This window comes from Haliotis rufescens, unplaced genomic scaffold (genome assembly GCF_023055435.1).
Source record: "Haliotis rufescens isolate VD_foot unplaced genomic scaffold, xgHalRufe1.0.p SCAF_82, whole genome shotgun sequence".
Lineage (NCBI taxonomy): Eukaryota > Metazoa > Mollusca > Gastropoda > Lepetellida > Haliotidae > Haliotis > Haliotis rufescens.
In genome coordinates, this window is record NW_025964375.1 from 1,277,410 (window position 1) to 1,297,098 (window position 19,689).

Below are 19,689 nucleotides of genomic sequence, written 5' to 3' on the forward strand. Positions count from 1 at the left end.
TAGGAGAAAAATAATTTTATTTCCAATTTGACAATATATACATCTTCATAACAGTGATTCACACCTTTCACAAAACGTTTCTTAAAATATTAAAAAATGGAAAATACATTTGTTGGTTTATCAGAATATAAGTAAAAGTTGTATAATGGTCACTCGTTTAAAACAATCTAAACGCATTTAGGTCTAAACACATGAAATGAGCTATCGTCTCACGACCTAAACACCACCTAAACGCAACATCCCCAAATCTAAGCATGTTTAGAATTTTAACTTTAAAACATGTTTAGATTTTACTAAGGTGGACTTTTAACATTTTCTTCAGTTACCACCACCCATCCATCCAACATAAATCCATTTATACTGCTTAAATAGCTTTTATGACTTTTCCCATTATGACTCCGAAAAAAGGAAGGGGGTGCAATAAGCATAATATAGAATAATGGACTGCTCCAGTCGTTATATGTACTCTGTCTATATGAACAATGCCCAGCGAGAGATGGTGTTATTTGTTCTAATAATCTTTATTTTCACAGCAATCACATATGCTACCTTACCGAGAAACATGTTCGGGTATTCACAATAGTTAAAATGTTACTGGGAAATGCAAAAAACACCTGTTTGCATCATTAAAGAAAGCTCGAAATATTAACTCCTTTATATTGTATGTGACACATGTGACACAATGATTGTCCCGATTTTAATGTATGACTTGGGCAGTTTGGAATTTGAAAATAAATATCCTAATGAAAGAGTACATATATAAAGTATTAAGACTGCAGCTGGTCTTCATCAAAATCAACACCACATTTCATTATCTACGGTCAATTTGAAAAAGAACCACTGTATATTAAAACGTATAAACTGATTGTCATATTTTGTCATAATATTGCAACAAATGAGGAAATCCCCAAACTGACAAATATGTTATTCAATTTTATCGCTCATAATGGACCTTTATTATTGCCCATAAACTCCCATAGATTTGTTTTGTGAAAACAACTATTTAATGATTATGGACTTAATGAATTGTTTGACAACCAGTGTATATGTTCTTTACAATGTCTGGCTTAAAAGGAAGAAGCCCAAAGCCCAAAGCCCATGTGTTCCCCGTCTTGATATTACTAAAATATTGCTAAATGATACGTAAAAACCCAAACCCAAACCCATTCACTCATTCTAAATGTTTAGAGTCACAGCCTGGGCGCAATAATACGCATATCAGACAGGTCACAACCACTTGTCTCCAGCTTAATTTGTTCTGACAACATGTATTTGGTCCTGGGAAATTAGACATGTGTCAGACGCGCCGGAATTCCCACTGAAGAGTTGCGTCCCTTAGGTGTGCTTGAATCCTAGTTCGAATCCAAGAGTAAGTCCGGTTATGAACCTTGGTTTGTCAGCACCATACCCGTGCTACGGGGATTTATAAAAGCTTGTATGACTGCATCAATTCGGACTTTTCTCCCACATTTAGTTTACACGCCGAGTAACACTGAAATACTGTTCAAAGCGGTGTTAAATCAAACTCACTCACTCGCACATCATACTCAGAAGCCATCCGTGTAAGTCACCAATTTACGGCGATGAGGTACAGTCGGCCTAAATCACACGGAGAACATCAGTTACTGAAAACACAAGCATAATCATTTTAACGATACAGTTAAGATCATTTTATATAGCACTATATATGGTGATCATGATAACTCTCTGTAACAAGAGAATCCCAAGTAGAACCAGCAATCACCGGCAACGTTCGCGGAATATGCCTGTATGGACACCCGTCTTCTCACATAAGGCTTTTCTTTGATAGTGTTCATCGAATAAATCACTTGTTGATCTGTGCTACTAAGAGACATATTCAGGTAACGTTCAACTGCGTGTCGATAGTCGGCTATAAAAGTCGGGAGTGTGTACTTGGACCCGAAAAACATCCCTCCACCAAGCCACACCCGATTTCCCTTGAAAATACTGTCCACTTTCACGTCCATACTCACATCGTACACTTTGTTCAACGCGATTCGAGATTCGTTGAAATCAGCTGGTTTTACTATCACAAACTCTTTGTTCCGTCCAACGATATATCTAAAATATCCTATATCCACCCAAGCAAAATAAGTCGTGTTGAAGTAATTTTTCTGGACGGTTTCTTCAACGACTGCATACTTCGCGTGCTGGGCACACGAATACTCAGGCACAACTGTGTTCGGGTGGTGCTTAGGGTATCCCGGTATTGAATAAATTGCTTTAATCCGTTCTACATAATCAAAAGCCCACACTGCTTTTCTTTCCACCAGTAAAATCTTTGTAATATTTTCGTACCCTGCTCTCATCTTTCTGAATTTTTCAGCAGTTTCCGGCGAGTCGGTATAAAACACAAATGGGCTTCTAATATATTGGTATACGTTCGCCCACTTCATGTAAAGATTTGTGTCAAAAAAGCCTCCAGATCCTTTTTGGAATCGTCCCAAGTTGAAATAAGCTGTGACAACTGTAACTTCCAATGGCTCCGATTTGTTGTATACATCAAATCTATCTTTGGGAACTTTACCTCCATAGCAAGGCGGCCGCTGCAATGAAATCGTCATTTAAATTACAACTACAATTATTTAAAAAAATATAAAAATCAAGAGAAGAGTCACACACCTTTGGATGAATTATGTTATGTCAGATGTATTAATTTCTCCCATACGACACTTCTCTCTGGTGAAGAGAGGAATCGGAATAACAGATATGATTCAATGACTCAAACGTCACCGAATCAACGTTGTCAGGGATCCAAAGGAAAATATAACTAAAAATGGTCTGTATTTATTTGAAAGTTAACATATCTGCCTCAGTGACAGAACTTTCATTGGAGCAAGTGACCTTTTAGATTCATTTACCCTGATCAATATATATTTACTACAAGTAGCAGAGTAATTGGCAAAGAAATTGAGTGAGTATGGCTTTACGCCGCTTTTAGCAATATTCCAGCAATATCACGGCGGGGTACACCAGAAATGGGCTTCACACATTGTACCCATGTCGGGAATCGAACCCGGGTCTTCGGCGTGACGAGCGAACGCTTTAACCACTAGGCTACCCGACCGCCCTGGCAAAGAAAGGAACGTCGGGAGGAAGGTCAACATATGTCTCATTTTAAAAGGAAAAATATTTTGATTAGCTTTCGGCAAGACTTGTTATTGGTGTAAGAAGAAAGTTAAATGGTTGGTCCTTCTCGTTACCGGATACATAGTTATAAAATTTGTTTGACCAAAACTTCAATGAGCCATCGCAACAAGACATATTGAGTGAAGCATCCGACAAATGACTCAGAATTGGTATCATTAAATTTATTTAGTGTTATCGTCCTTTGAAAAGCTGTGGGAAAGATCAGAACTGTTAAGAAACAATGTTATAGTATCTACCACAAAAGCAAATTACATTTCCCTTTCCTCGTGTCATCATATCCGAGTGTGAAGCATGATTTTGAATAACTAAAAGAACGACACGCTCCTCACTGAGAGAGAATTAGTAGATGGTGTGTGTCCATGTTGTGCTACTAGTCACCACCAGATTCAATGGCACACAATCCAACGTGGAACGAATGGGCAAGGTGATGTTTTAAACGTTTCATGTCGTGCATTTTCTATGTGTGTTTCGACCCTGCATATGTCTGTTAATAGAGCTTAAAAGAAGATCAATTCTGGAAGCCAAGAAACCATATGACTGGTCATTATAAACCATTTTAAAAAATTGCATTCATACTCTTATTTCGACCACTGCCCCTTCAAGTAATTAGGTAAGGCTTATATAACTTCTGTAAGTTTTACTAATGACTTTTGGCCTCTTGTAGTGTACAATCAGAACTAGTGAGTTTACTGACCTTGAAAGGCTTGGGCACTGGCCTGGGTGGCGTGGGCTTGGGGGTTGTGAGGCTGACACTGGGCTTTGCTGATGAAGTCTTCTGAGGTGACACAGTCTTGGACGGAATCGGAGTAGAAGCGATGGTAGGGATGTTGGAACCACGTGCACTTATGTTGGTTATCAGCTGTGAGGATGAATTGGTCAAATAAAAATATACAGACGGGGAGATATTCTGAAAAAGAAATATAAAAAGAGATTTAAGAATTCTTTTCACAAATCGTCTTAATCTAAGTCGCCTCTAATTATAAATTGAAAGCTGGGAGCCATGAAGTCAGAACTGAAAATAAAATTTGATGAAATAAGGAAAGAACTGGTGAAAATCAGTGGGTTGACCAGTACGGCATCTTACAGAAGTACACTTCTTATTGATTGATGTTTTTATTTTTCCCAAATAGAAAGATGTTGGTACCACTTCACTCCCAGGCTGCCCTGTTTCCGAAGTGAGTGAAGAAATGAAACTGGAAGAGATGCTGATCACTTTATTCCCCAAATGTCTATATTATGAAGGTCTAATCATAATCCATAACGAAAAAGTGAAAATGACAGTTTGATGTTAATGTTTTAAGATGATATGTTAAAGATATGTTGGTGTCATTTGAAATAAAGAAACCTATTTTCGGTTTATCACAGTGAAAAGTTTTGCATCTCAAGGTGCAAATTTTACCGGAAAACTGGTGATGTTTTGTCTTGTAGTAAGAAGTACCATTCTTCGTGTTGTTACCTTCCTGTTTCGAAGTTCAATGAATATTTGCCATAAATAGAATGGAATACCACATATTTCCAATCTGCCTCTTTTTATATAGTAAAGTAATAGATTTTTTGTAGAGGATAATTTGGAGGAAAACTAAACTGCCAGGAAAAGAAAGCATACACTTGAATATTAGATTTAACAAAGGAATTACAGACGTTAACAAGATCCAAAACACATCTGTAACACTCGTATCAAATACATCGCCATCGAGTGATCTTTTTCTTGTTTGCTTCATTTTAGACACCATGAAACATGGGTGTATACTTTCTTTTGCCTTGCAGTTTACTTACTTACTTACTTACTTACTTACTTACTTACTTAGCATTGAGATCGAAATCTCAGAAAATTTAAAACATTTTTACAACCTTTTCAATGATAAAGTGGATCAGAGGGCATTATCTTAATACAACTTAATTTTGTATTCCTGAAACATAATTTATTTTACGTCACATGAATGACAGTGTTAAGATACACCGTAAATAGGATGAATCAAAGATGTTAAGGGGGTCTTCTTCACACCTTAAATAATAGATATCACTTACGTGCATGTACGGCACATTAATGAAGAGGAGACACACACACGCACAGGCTGCGATGATACACAGAAAATACCGAAAGTATTGCTTCATTGCCCTGGAGGGTAGCACCAACACCTGCAAAATACACGAAGCCCTGTTAATATTTAATGTACATCATGACATGAAAGCGAGTGTCTCTTGCTCGCATTAATAAAGTGGCGTGTTTTATGTAAATATTGTGACACATACTGGATTTGTTTACGCATGTCAGGTTCTCTGCACATGGGTGGAAACAGTGATACACATACACACATCACATTAAACAATGAAATGAACACAAGAATGTAACAGAGCTTCTGGTTTAACCCCAAATGTACCGAAATCCTATTCTTCATCCTCAGTTTCATCCCTGTGTAGAATCAGTGCAATTTATGTGTTAATCCATTGATGTTCAATCAAACCAGATGGACGCTGGGTCACTGCCCGGTATAGAATATCAGCGGGTCTTTTACGCTGAGTAAAAGTGTTAATAGACTGTATCAATGAATTTTCTTTTCGAGATCAATGCAATTAACAGTAGACTGAGTAAAATGTGTTAATGTCTATCACTTCCTTGTTTTAATCCCGCCGCAATGAAAGGTATAAAAGTAGAGTTTGACAAGTCAGTGTATCACATCATGGCAAATATTTAGCAAGCAGAGTATGTTACATCCATGGAGGTTAGTTAACGTTACTGCCTCAACGCGAGACGTCCGATTGCAACACACTGGAAGTGTATGCATTCAGGGAGCAGAGGTCGGTACCCACTGTTGTAGATTTCATCAAACAAAGCATTGTTATACTTTTTCTGTGTTATTGCATTATTGATATAAAAAAGGAAGACTGTCTTCAACTTGATTGAATGTAAACGCATTGCCATCAGCAAACTATTGTTATTTCTTTCTGTTGTAATTATAGATATGATAAATCCGTTACTTTATTATCTGTTTTGTTTTTATTTCATTTCACGAGTGTCCCGTGAAGATCCGGGGTAGAATAGGTCTTCAGCAACCCATGCCTGTCGTAAGAGGCGACTAACGGGATCGGGTTGTCAGGCTCGCTGACTTGGATGTCGATATTCATGATATCGATCACTGGATTTCCTGGTCCAGACTCGATTATTTACAGACCGCCGTCATATAGCTGGAATATTGCTGAGTGCGACGTTAAACAACAAACAAACAAAACAAGTAATAATAACAATACATAAAAAGACATGTTTTAATATATATTATCTGAATCGATCCTTGTTACGCTTATTTGCTAATGACGTCAAACATTTCATCGGGGACGTTTGTCTTCAGCATAATTGGTGCTATCCTTCCCAACATGATGCAACAGTGGAAGAATACAAGTAATGATATATTCAACAATATTACGACAGTACGCGTCAGTATGAAACGAGGAATGAGTATTCCAGATAAGATACAATGTAGTTGATTCTGACCAATATATAGTCACTGGTTTGTCAGCACGACACCGGTGAGTTTCAAGTGGTAAACATTTAAAACCTACACAATTCTGTTCGCTTTCCTCTTCCACCCAGCTAATACACCGCAATGCGACGGAAGTACTGTCAAACAAATTCTCATTTACAAAAGCAAGCGGCGTCAAACCTGACCAACTCACAACAAGATCATTTTTTAGAGGCTCATGCGTGCTTGAATGTATTATCTCTACCAAGACGGTTTATGACACATGTTTCCCACGACTTTCTATTTTTGTATTGCTGGTTTAACCAGCTCCCTTTCAACGCCCATCTATACACATCCACCCTTCTGCCTGCTATGCATTGCTTTGTATTCTGCAAGTGTTTGTGTCTATGAATGACGATCAGCATAACCAGTGCACTGAACCGAGGACAACACAATAATGACGTTCGTAAGGACGGGTCCAACATTTTTTAAAGGGAGGGGTCCAAAATATTAAAATCCTCTCTGAGGTTACTTTACTGTCTACCACATGCTACAAAGGGAGGTCGTGGTGGTGGTGCCGGTGCCGATGCCGGCGGTGGTGGATCCGAAACAAAAAGTGTATTGAGCCTATGACGACACACGGCGACTATCCTATTACATCTCTTCAAATGTGCATGCATCTTTTAAATTGCATAAAAAATGCACTGAATAATAAATCGAGACTGCACATGCTGACGATCCTATTGATTGTGTGATGTTATTAGTTTACTTCTTATCAGGTTAAAACAGAGGTGAAGGAAATAAACACTTCGAGTCTGTGCATGTGCTACTGAATAACAATGTCGACATGTATTCATTTCAATGTTAAACGTCCCATCTAGATCGAGACAATAGGGATTTCCCTATCTAGGTTAGCGCTACCTTGTTGGGGACAGTGCACCCAGTGCGCCGCGAATGAATTGGGGGGAACGGGTGGCCCAGTCGTCTTAGGCGCCGCAATTTGCTGTGCGTCCCTTGGGCCCACCTTCAACCTATAATTATGGGTTCGAATCCCAGTTCGCCACGATTATGTTTCTAGCTTTGTCAGTGCCAAACTTGTGCTCGTCTGTTTTATCAAAGTGGTGCAACACTACGGGCTTTCGTCCCATATTTAGATGACACAGCGTGATATAACTGGAATTCTAATCAAAGCGACGTCATGAATGAAAGAGTTCGTTTGGATTAACGCCGCCTTAAACAGTAGCTCAGCTATATCAAACTGTGCCAGCTTAATATGAAAGAAACTGGAAGGAAAGTCCAAAGTGATGCAAGTCTGGGATGTTTACCACTTTGGTGAAACCTACGAGGTAGGGTATGATGCTGACGTATTAATTGTGAATCTTGGATTCGAACCCACGATAATGGCACGTTTGAGGAGGTGCGAGGTCCGAGACGCCTGGGACACGCGTGAAGCAGCTACTGGTTCTCATACTCGGTGTCAGTATAACCCCTCTGTGTGAAACGATGTTGAAAATATCAAACACTAAGGTCTTTGTCTGGCCCACACCCGATCATATACAGGCAGCAGTGACATCGCAGGCATCTTGTGGATTGCAGCGTAAAATAACAAACATAGAAATAAGCACAATAAAATAGATGCACCGGGTTGAGAAATAAGGCGAGCTCGCCATAAGCGATGTTTCAGGGTGTGGTATTCATGAGCTTCAGGTGTGCCCGCACATCCATATATCCCGTGGTTTAAAATACGTGTAGGACTTCGTGACACGAAGCCCATTGTCCTACCCCGTCTTCAACACAATAGCTCGGTTTATTGAGTGAAATTCAAACCCCCAAGCCACTCATCCGTTAACTGAATTTTACAGTTGCAAACAATTCAAACTCGCGGCGGAATATTGAACTGCTGGTGAGGCTGACAATTGTGTACACGGACGAAACGCCTTTGACGTGAATGTTCCATATATTCCGTCAATAGTGACTCCGACTCACATGTGACCACGGTTCTGTCAACATTATGATGTTGTCATGGAAACAGGATATCACTGTGTGTACACGATGGCATTTAGAAGAAAAAAATAGAACCAGAATTTGTACTTTACTGAGAAGGTGTTATCCCAAATATAACATTTGTTAAGGTATCACTGTGTTACTTGCTCGAAGAGGTTTTCAACATTACTGATTAAACATGCTTACCTTTCTGGTAAATCAAAATATTCTATCCCACACGAACAATTATCGATCCATATCGGCGGTTAATGCGCAATACATCCACATGGGCGGGTTCACAATGGCGTACATTCACATGCGCGGTTCATACTGTGGTACATCCATATGGGCGGTTCAAACTGTGGTACATCCATATAGGCGGTTCATACTGTGGTACATCCATATAGGAGGTTCATACTGTGGTACATCCATATAGGAGGTTCATACTGTGGTACATCCATATAGGCGGTTCATACTGAGGTACATCCAAATGGGAGGTTCATACTGTGGTACATCCATATAGGAGGTTCATACTGTGGTACATCCATAAAGGCGGTTCATACTGTGGTACATCCATATAGGCGGTTCATACTGTGGTACATCCATATAGGCGGTTCATACTGTGGTACATCCATATCGGCGGTTCATACTGTGGTACATCCAAATGGGCGGTTCATACTGTGGTACAGGGGCAGTTGTACCTACAGGGGACGGGTTGATATACTTGTACGTCCACAGTGGACCGCTTTATACTGTTGTACGTCCACAGGGACCGCTAAATCCTTCTGCCTTACCACAGTGGACTGCTAAATACGGCTATCCATCCACAGGATACCACTATACACTGTTGTACGTCCACAGGGACCGCTAAATCCTTCTGCCTTACCACAGTGGACTGCTAAATACGGCTATCCATCCACAGGATACCACTATACACTGTTGTACGTCCACAGGGACCGCTAAATCCTTCTGCCTTACCACAGTGGACTGCTAAATACGGCTATCCATCCACAGGATACCACTATACACTGTTGTACGTCCACAGGGACCGCTAAATCCTTCTGCCTTACCACAGTGGACTGCTAAATACGGCTATCCATCCACAGGATACCACTGTACACTGTGGTACGTCCACAGGGAACGAGTGATACAGTTGAAAATCTAGGTTACATCCCTGTGATCGTTTGAGGCTGTCGTAAGTCACCATGTGAGAGCCCACTCAGCGTGGTGCATAAAATATGCTGGTATGACACATGATCCTTATCGGCCGGCTCCACGACCGGGATCTCTTATCTTTAAAGCTGTTAGCCTACTATTGTCATGCGTGTGTTTACCCGAAACCCACCCGACTTCAGAGTGAACACGGTCGCCTCGTTATAAGGATAATAAATGACTCGGCCCTAAATCTGCCATGCTTTCATTTGCAATAAAATTATCGAACGTTCAGAACGAGTAGCACTTAGAATTGGCTGCTGTATGTGTCAAATGTACGGAAGGCTTTTAAGGCCACTTGTTTTTTTGTTTTTGGTTCTTGAAATTTCAAGATACTAGGTTGAAACTTCAAGATACATACGTTGAAATTTCAATTTTAAATCTTAAAATTTCAACTTAGTATCTTGAGATATCTTAGTATTTCGAGAGAAAAACACACACAAAAATAACAACAAATGGTCTGAAAAGGCTCCCGGCTTCCGTAGAAATATGTTGAAGACAAAACTATTGATCAGAGTGGCTCCAGTGACATGATCCGCGGTAAGAAAAGAACTGCATGGAAGATTCATAAGATGTGTAAAGTAATATGAGGGAATATGTCGGATGTTAGTTTTTGTAATTTGGGTGTATTATATTCTAGATTTGACCCAGACGAGACTCGTCTGTTATAAAGGTTGTTATCGCCAGCCATCTGGTACACACCTGGGCTCAGCGTTATATCGTGTTACTAATGCCGTATTGCGCAAGAGAAACACCAGACGAGTGCTGTCTGTTCCCAGCATAAGAACGACCACTTACGTGGTAAAGTGGTAGAACGTCCGCCCGGAGAGCGGGAGGTTGATGGTTCGACCCCCGGCCGCGTCATACCAAACAACGTTAAAAGAAGGTACTTGTTGTTACCCTCCCATGCGCTTGGCATTAAGAGGATAAAATAAGGTTTGATCGGCTCGGAGTGTACTTTAAATGAGACGGATACCCATGTTAAACTGCGACTGTGGGCTTGTACAATAAAACCGGCATTAGTCCGGATTGGTACAATGAACCACACACACAAACGCGTGCATGCAGCTTGCTATATAAAATCATGATCGAATTGAGGTAGAATAATGTTTTATTTACAATAAATATTGCTAAGGTAATGAAAATTCAACTTGTTTTCAAGTGTGTATTAATAGCCACTGAAGGCAGGGGTGGGTTGACTTCAAACTTTAATCTATGTCGCTACAATATACCTTTTCCCATTGTAAAAGACATGCTTTGAAAGAATAAATCGATAAAAGTAATGTTTATTAAATCTACAATAGCCACTACATATATCACTTGGTCAAGAGTGGCCCTGTGGTCTATGGCGCCGTAATGTTTCACTCATCAGAGTTGCGGCCCTTAGTTGTGCTATGCTCTGCTCGTTGGTAGTGGAAACTAGATTTGTTATGAATCTTTATATCAATATCGTCGATTATCCAGTTTAGTATGTCTCCATTCTATTATAATATATATCAACTGGACCCATTCGCGAGGGTCGTTTCAGGACGGTTTGAATGGCACGATACTAAACATGGACGTCAAATCGGAATCAAATGCAAACGAGCAGCAATATCCCCACTTCTCGTCTCAACCTTTGCGTGCCACCGCAAACACAACCGAAACATTTTCGGTAGAATAAGGACCCCCATCCCTCCACCCCACCCCAACTTGTCTTACTACTTAGGGGGAGGTCGGGTAGCGTAGTGGCTTAAGCGTTCGCTCGTCACGCCGAAGACCCGGGTTCGATTCCCGACATGGGTACAATGTGTGAAGCCCATTTCTGGTGTCCCCCGCCGTGATATTGCTGGAAATGCTAAAAGCCGCGTAAAACCATACTCGCTCACTAACACACTTACTTAGTACTTTGGAAAGCATAATTTTTCCACCCAAACAATAACGTATAACACTCTTTTCATTCGTTGAGATACATGGAGGGCTCAGTGTATATATCCAAAGCGATCTTCAACAGAGGTATTTGGATTGGTTGTTGATTTCAAGCTTACGCGCAAGAGAAATTGTGTTCTAAGTTTGTGATAAGAGGAAGTGAGCTGGTGTCGCCACTTCCAAACAAAGCAATAGTGACGAATGTGTTTTGATCATAATGGAATGGAAATATAGTACTCCGGATAATGGAAAGTGGATAATCACCGTACCGCAGCGTGTATCACCAAAGTGGTAATGTACCACCATCTGCACCATTTTGAGCTTGCCGTAAAAGGCGACTATGCTTGTCGTAAAAGGCGACTATGCTTGTCGTAAAAGGCGACTATGCTTGTCGTAAAAGGCGACTATGCTTGCCGTAAAAGGCGACTATGCTTGTCGTAAGAGGCGACTATGCTTGTTGTAAGATGCGACTATGCTTGCCGTAAGAGGTGACTAATGTGATCGGGTGGTCAGGCTCGCTGACTTGGTTGATGCATGTCATCGTAACCCAGCTGCGTGGATCGATACTCATGATGTCAATCACTGGATTGTCTGGTCCAGACTCGATTATTTACAAACCGCCGTCATATATCCTGGAATATTGCTGAGTGCGGCGTTAAACAACAAACGAAAAACAAAACTCCATTTTGAACTTTCCTCGCACATCACGGTAACACGGCATGATACGACTGAGCTGTGTAGTAAACAGTGTCAACCCAGACACCACAACAAACACAGCTGTCACACAGCATTCCCTGCGGCTGACTCAGGAGCTGGCAGACAACTGATATTATGACTGGTAAAAACCATATATGAAGCACCGCGGACACATCCCTATCCTGTCTTCATCACAGGCAACCGCCTCCGTGGTCTAGTGGTAGAGCGTCCGCCCGGAGAGCGGAAGGTCCGGGTTCGATCCCCGACCGCGTCATACCAAAAGACGTTAAAAGATGGTACTTGTTGTTACCCTGTCTGGCGCTCGGCATTAAGGGGCTAAAACAAGGCCTGGTCGGCTCGGAGTCAGTATACTGTGTCTGCGTGGGGTATTCATGTTAAACTGCGGCATGGTATCTCAGTGAGCTAGCACTATAAATCGGCATCAGTCCGGACTAGTACAAGCAGCCACACAAACACGCACACGTACATGCACGTCGCTATATAAGTGCAATAATCTTGGACGCGACGTTAAACCCCATGTCACCTCACCTCATCACAGGCAAAACTGACATGCTTCACGACTACATATATTCCGCTTCACGGCGGACCAGTCAACAGGCGGCTATTGCTGGACACCACATTACGACTTTGCTCCGCGTATATTCGGAACATTACTATTGGCCTCACTATTCAATTAAATATCTCCTAAAGTGAAGCTGAGTAGCAGAGAAAAGCTCACTCTCACAAGTCGAGCGTATCGCTAATGCACCTATACTACACAAGTCTTAACGCTAAGATAGTTTTGTGCAAACGGGCCAAGGTCTGTAGAGTACGCACGTAGATGGGATGTGAAGAATGCGGTTCCAAATGAAAATTCTATCTTTTCTTTTAACACTGATATATTTGTGTGAGTTACATGCCATTTTAAACCATTTTGTATTTGAGAAGACAATGGACCAGGTGTTGTTTCGGATTAAAGTGAGTAGAACTTGTTTTAATTTCTGATGGCACTAGTATGTCTATATTATACATGATGGCTGCCTGTGAGTCGTCGAATCATAACATACTGGTAACAAAGGTTGCAAAGACCCACGCTCCCGGAGTATAACGACATAAGCATAGGCACAATTTATGACCACCCTTGTTTGCTCTTACGGCAATAATGTGTTACTAGGATGTGATATTTGTTCTTTATCTTTGCGGCGGTTAGAATTTATGAGTCAATCATTAAAACTGTCTGCTTCTAAATTTGTGCAACAGTTTATAGCTAGGCAAGCATTCACTGACTGAGGCAATAAAACGGCGAAGTCTGGAAAGTTATAATTAAAGAAATGAAAAGATTACTGTTTAAATTGTTCTACAGGTCAAAGACTGACATACTATTCAACGCGTAGGCGACCACATATCTGATGTAGTGTGCGCTAGCCGGATGCCCGGTACACACCCTCGTCCGTCCTATTGCATAATGTTTGTAATCCCAGGTCTGAAAATACTCGTGTCGGGGTACGATGACACACAGCCAGCTTGACCACTCGATCCATTTGGCGCATGTTGAGCCTACAAGATGCTGGCAACTAAATCGTGTGTGCATGTATTGTGTTACAGAGTTTGACAAGTAGATCGGTATCGGTATCTAAGTGGCAAACACGCGTGACGTTCGCACATCGCTCTATATGTACATAACCTGTAAACCTGCTCAGGAAATATTAAATCATTTAAATTTAAGCTGGATTTCGCAATTCATCGACCCAAAATTCAGTGCTATTGAATCGTGATAGTTGTTTTGTCAGAAAATGCACAGCTTGTACAGTTTGCTTGGTTGCTGAGTCAGGAAAAGCAACGGTGGGTTTACCGTATTTTTTTATTTTGTGTTCATTTGTATGATAGCTGTGACATTTAAATCGTGTAAATGTCAATACAAACACCAGTTCTGTAGCGAATATGATATGGCTATATAGTCTCGTACCCCTTCAAGAAACCCTGATCATTAGACATTTTATGTAATATACATTGTAATTATGTGGCACAAAGGAATATATACTGGGTACGAGAACCTTCGGATTAACAGGGCCTGCACACTGTATGTTAAGAAATGCGACAAAACTCTTTCAATATTTATGAGAAATCTCTGCTAACAACAGAGTCGATTCTACGATTCCGACTTTATCATTAGCAGGTGTTTATGAATCATCATCACAGAGCGGTTCAATCTTAATGGTGAGAGTATCTTGCCCCATCGATGGCACCCGTCACAAACACATGCAAAGGCAAGTCAAGTGTCCGTCTGAAATATATGGTACAACTCGGGTACAAGTTAAAATAGGGAACTGCATCGGACTCAATTTAGACATTCCTGCCTTCTCGCATATGGATGAGCAAATTTGTCTTAACGCCGCTTTGAACAGTATTACAGTTATTACAGCGGAGGAGGCCCAACACACTTCCCTGGGATGAGATCACTCTAGAGTGACTTGGGCCTAGACTCAGATCACTCCGCGCGGCTCAGACCACTCCACCATCGTAGGCCCAAATGACTCCCCTGGCTCAAATGACCCTTACTTTTGACCGTCACTGATTGCATGTCCTGGTATGATTGTGTCTAACTTTATAAATATATGGGAGGTTAAAGCAGGAATTCTTTGTTGATATATATACAAATATATTAATTTACGAAGAATTGTATTGTCTTCATGGAAATACAGTGAACGCATTCGGACACTACCGTTCCCAAAGGAACGATCCAAATGAACACATTTCCGAATTTCGAAATCATCAGTCCGAGAAAATGTCTCTTTATTAAACAATTAGAAGTCCTCAGCTATACGTCGGCTGCCTACAATAACGGGATAATGACAAGAGGTATAAATACACTGAATAATGTCCCCGAATGTAATACAATAAAACAACATTTAATCCAAACATTTTGCCAAGCATCTGGCAAACACCATCACCAACTGCAGAGTGCGAGAAATGTACGAACCTCAGGTAAACTTTACAGGCCGTTGGGACAGGATTCTTTCTGATCCCGCAACAATCCGGTTCCAACCCGAGTGTTCTGCGCGAATTTCTGCTGCTGACACAATCTGCTGTTACGTGTCAATACATATCGACAGCAGATGTAAATTTAGTGTGAGTGGGCATGTTTTCAGGCGTAGGAAGCACATATTGCCAAGGTATTTGATCATTATGAAAAACCGCGGACATTCCATGTCATTATTTTGCCTTGTCAATGTGGAACTAACGTAAAAATGACGTGTAGGGACTGGACACTTGCGATAAAGGGAGACAATTTAAGGGAAGGTAACTCTTGTATGACAATAGTTCCGTCAAAGTGTTATGTTCACTGCAGTGAAATATCAAGTGTCAGCTTCAGAAAACTTTACCAGTTACCTGCTCGGGATAATTTTTGCCACCATATGTCGGCCCTTGGGTTTCTTCCAACTTCCCAACCTTAACGTGCATCTCTAGGGTCCTCCTTCAACTTTAGTGAGTGAGTGAGTATGGTTTTCCGCCGCTTTTAGCAATAGTCCAGCAATATCACGGCGGGGGACACCAGAAATGGGCTTCACACATTGTACCCATGTCGGGAATTGAACCCGGGTCCTCGGCGTGACGAGCGAACGCTTTAACCACAAGGCTCCCCGATCGCCCCTCTTCACCATTTAGCTGTCACGCCTTCATAAAACTGAAATACTGATCAAAGTGGCGTAAACCTGAATCAACACTCGAAACGAAAGACACGAAACGAAATTGTGCCAGTATTAACTTAGACAAAGGTCTCTAATATAATGTTACAACATTGTGTTTGGCTGGGGGAACATATTATACACTCACTTCAAAGTAATACCGCTTGATCGGTAATAGATGAAAGGTCAACGCACACAAAATGAACACATGATTCATTGGAACAAAGTGGTACACAACAAATAGACCACTGAGACACAATAAAACTCCCAGGGATTTTGCCAAAAATGTAAATTAATCTAACCCGCCTTATCAAAGAGCTATACGTATCATCTTGTCTGCAGTCTGCGATAGGGTCGTGACATACGTTTTAATGCGGGTATCTTATGGGTGTCAGAGACCAAAGTACAGAACGTATAGGAATAATATTTCACCGTTTTATAACTATCCAACGAAATCAGTTTCTGGCCACACACTGAGTAAAGGGAGATATTTCAAGTAAAATGCTTAGTTGCTTGGTGTCATCATCGATTGACATACCATACATACATGATCTGCTGATACAACTGCCTGTTCAGATGATTACACTGCGCTGTGATATAGATCCTTGTCGAATGGGATTTCCTGTATTATATCTCACAGTCTAGTAACCATAAAATTCCCCCTCGCCCAACCCTTGCTGTAGTGCTATAGCTCCGGTTTAGATTTTCAACATGAATCTCACAGGGGCTCATTTAAATGGATGTGTTTGTTTCTATGAACATTACACATCTCACTGTCCTGCTGTATTTCAATAAGTGTAACAGTCCCGGATGTTCACGTAGGCTTTGTCCTTGCTCGAATAAAATCTACTAATAGCACATGAAGCACAGTTCCCAGTTCTAAGTGAGATCATTGACTCGTAAAAAACGAAACAGTTTTGAGACACAAAAATATATTTTGCATCCTAAAAAATGGAAACAACGTTTACAGAAATCAGCTATCCGTTCCACACACTGCAGACACAGGATTCAATGTCAGGTCACAACGTCCTTCAGAAGCACATGGGGGCGGTCGGGTAGCCTAGTGGTTAAAGCGTTCGCTCGTCACGCCGAAGACCCGGGTTCGATTCCCGACATGGGTACAATGTGTGAAGCCCATTTCTGGTGTCCCCCGCCGTGATATTGCTGGAATATTGCTAAAAGCCGCGTAAAACCATACTCACTCACTCACTCAGAAGCACATCATGACGCTGAATCTACCACAATTGTACTGTTTTATCTTGTCACCCAGAGCAACACAGCCAGAACACAACACGACAAGAGTAGGTGGCAGCTAAGCGCGAACTGCAGTTATTTACGCTTGGTGGCACGCGTTTCGGCTTGGGATAAGACGAGGAGGAGAACGTGAAGGTTTGTGTGGTTAAGTGTCACGTATAGCATGCAATGACTGCAACATCCGGCCATTAAGGCCTACGAGACACTAGTGATCATATAAGCACAATATTAAATTTAGGGTCAAAAATATATTTTGAAAATGCATAATACCAATACTGTCAGTGTTGTTAGAATGCGGTATCGGGTACAGATTCAGTCAATCGTGGTGAAATAATTCTGTTTGGAGTGACCCTGTATGAATGAATATGGGTAGATTGTTTGATTTTTAGAAGGGTACTCTTCACTTAAATGCTGAAACTGAAGTGTATGTGTACCTTTGATGTGGTGCTCATGATGAAACAGACCGCCTCCCAGGTCTAGTGGTAGAGCATCCGCCCGGAGAGCGGAAGGTCCGGGGTTCGATCCCCGCCCGCGTCATACCAAAAGACGTTAAAAGATGGTACTGGTTGTTACCCTGTTTGGCATTCGGCATTAAGGGGCTAAAACAAGGACTGGTCGGCTCGGAGTCAGTATACTGTGTCTGAGTGGGGTATTCATGTTAAACTGCGGCATGGTATCTCAGTGAGCTAGCACTATAAATCGGCATATGTCCGGACTAGTACAAGCAAACACACACAAACGTAAGACGCGACGATAAACCACATTTCACCTCACCTCACCTCATGATGAAACATGACGTGTTAAGGGTAACGCTATGTGAGGTATGTACCCAGTTGCTGAGGTGTACCCAATTGCTGAGGTGAAATGGGGTAATTTAAAACCCATAATATTTTTTACAATAAATTTGCATAAACATTTTCAGTAAGTATCTAATGCTGGTTGTGTTACGATAGCTCCCATTTATGCGAGAGTTTTACAAATTTCGAAATAATTCGAGGGGAGCGAGCAGTCTTGTAGGTCACTGAAAGATGCGAGTGGTGACGAATGGAGGGGAAATAATACGGAAATACACGATTTATTTGCAATCTACAATTGCATATGTTCAGACAAACAATGTATAATTAAAACACAAAACTATATAACTGTTGTAACCAAATTGAGTCTACCCCTGTCCATAAAGAAAGCGACAAAACCCTTGCCATAATCAAGAGAAATCATTAAAAATATCAAATCATGGCAGTGTATGCTGTATACCGACTATAACACACTTCAGTCAGATTGTGTGTGAGTGAGTGAGTATGGTTTTACGCCGCGTTTAGCAATATTCCAGCAATATCACGGCGGGGAACACCAGAAATGGGCTTCACACATTGTACCCATGTCGGGAATCGAACAAATACACTGTTCAAGTTCTCAACTGAAATCGCTCACCTCTTACTCAGTTATAGGAAGATATGACCAACATTGTAGAGTTAAGGAAACAATACACTTTCGTTAGACAATAGCCGAGCTCCAGGCATGTATGAACAATATGATTTGAGTTAATGTGGTGAAAGCGATATCCAGTGTGACAGATACTTCATACAATTGTTGTCATATTCACAGTGGAATATTCATTACAGTATAGATTATATGCAATCGCACCTGGCCACAACAATGAACCTTTGTTGTGAACATTTCCTATCTGTATTGTCAAGCGACCGGAGTATTCTGGATATTAGTTCCAGGTTGAGAACAGGAGGACTAACATACGCCACACAACCATCACCGCCACCGGGAACATCATCACTAGCTACAGACATTCCAAACCACCGTACTGACTACGTGAGTGAGTTGGGTTTAATGCCGCTTTGAACAGTATTTCAGTCATTTTACGGTGTGCCAGCTTAATGTTGGAGGAAAGCCCGAAGTGAAGCAGGTCTCAGACGTTTACCACTTTGCTGAAACCCATGAGCACTTTATGGTGCAGACAATCCTAGAACTGCATAGATTCGAACCTACTGCATAGAACCCAGTGCATAGGATTTTGGCGTCCCCAAGGGACACACCTCTGCACGGAAGATTTGATATATCTATATTTTAGGTTCAATGCCATAAAAGTATATTTTCTTTAGCCAATTATGCGGAGTCAACGACCAAAGACATGTTTGCGCTGAGATATTGTTACTACCCCCAGCTGTGTTTCAAAACGAAACTATTTCTTAAACTTTTTTGTTTTCTTATAAGTGGCAGAATATCTGCACTTGTAGACGTAATTCAAAATGAACATCATTTTTAGTTTCAACAAAATTAATAAATGTGCTGTCTTGTGACGGAATTCT

The 19,689-nt window shown here is 41.1% G+C and overlaps 1 protein-coding gene across 6 annotated transcripts in view; it reads right to left on the reverse strand.

The window, feature by feature from the left end:
* LOC124144394 overlaps positions 1-19,689 on the reverse strand; it is a 33,671-nt gene continuing 13,982 nt past the window's right edge. For 2 of the 6 annotated variants that reach the window (XM_046513774.2, XM_046513765.2), the window contains exons 2-4: positions 5,200-5,310; positions 3,866-4,078; positions 1-2,567 (exon numbers count right to left, since the gene is read on the reverse strand). In XM_046513774.2, coding sequence (XP_046369730.1) covers positions 1,695-2,567; positions 3,866-4,078; positions 5,200-5,286 — 1,173 coding nt within the window. In that variant the 5' untranslated portion in view covers positions 5,287-5,310 and the 3' untranslated portion in view covers positions 1-1,694. Of the gene's footprint in view, positions 2,568-3,865; positions 4,079-5,199; positions 5,311-6,729; positions 7,550-8,819; positions 9,998-15,408; positions 15,546-15,818; positions 15,935-19,689 lie in introns of those variants that run through there. The other 4 variants (XM_046513757.2, XM_046513790.2, XM_046513782.2 and 1 more) reach the window with 4 other exon arrangements.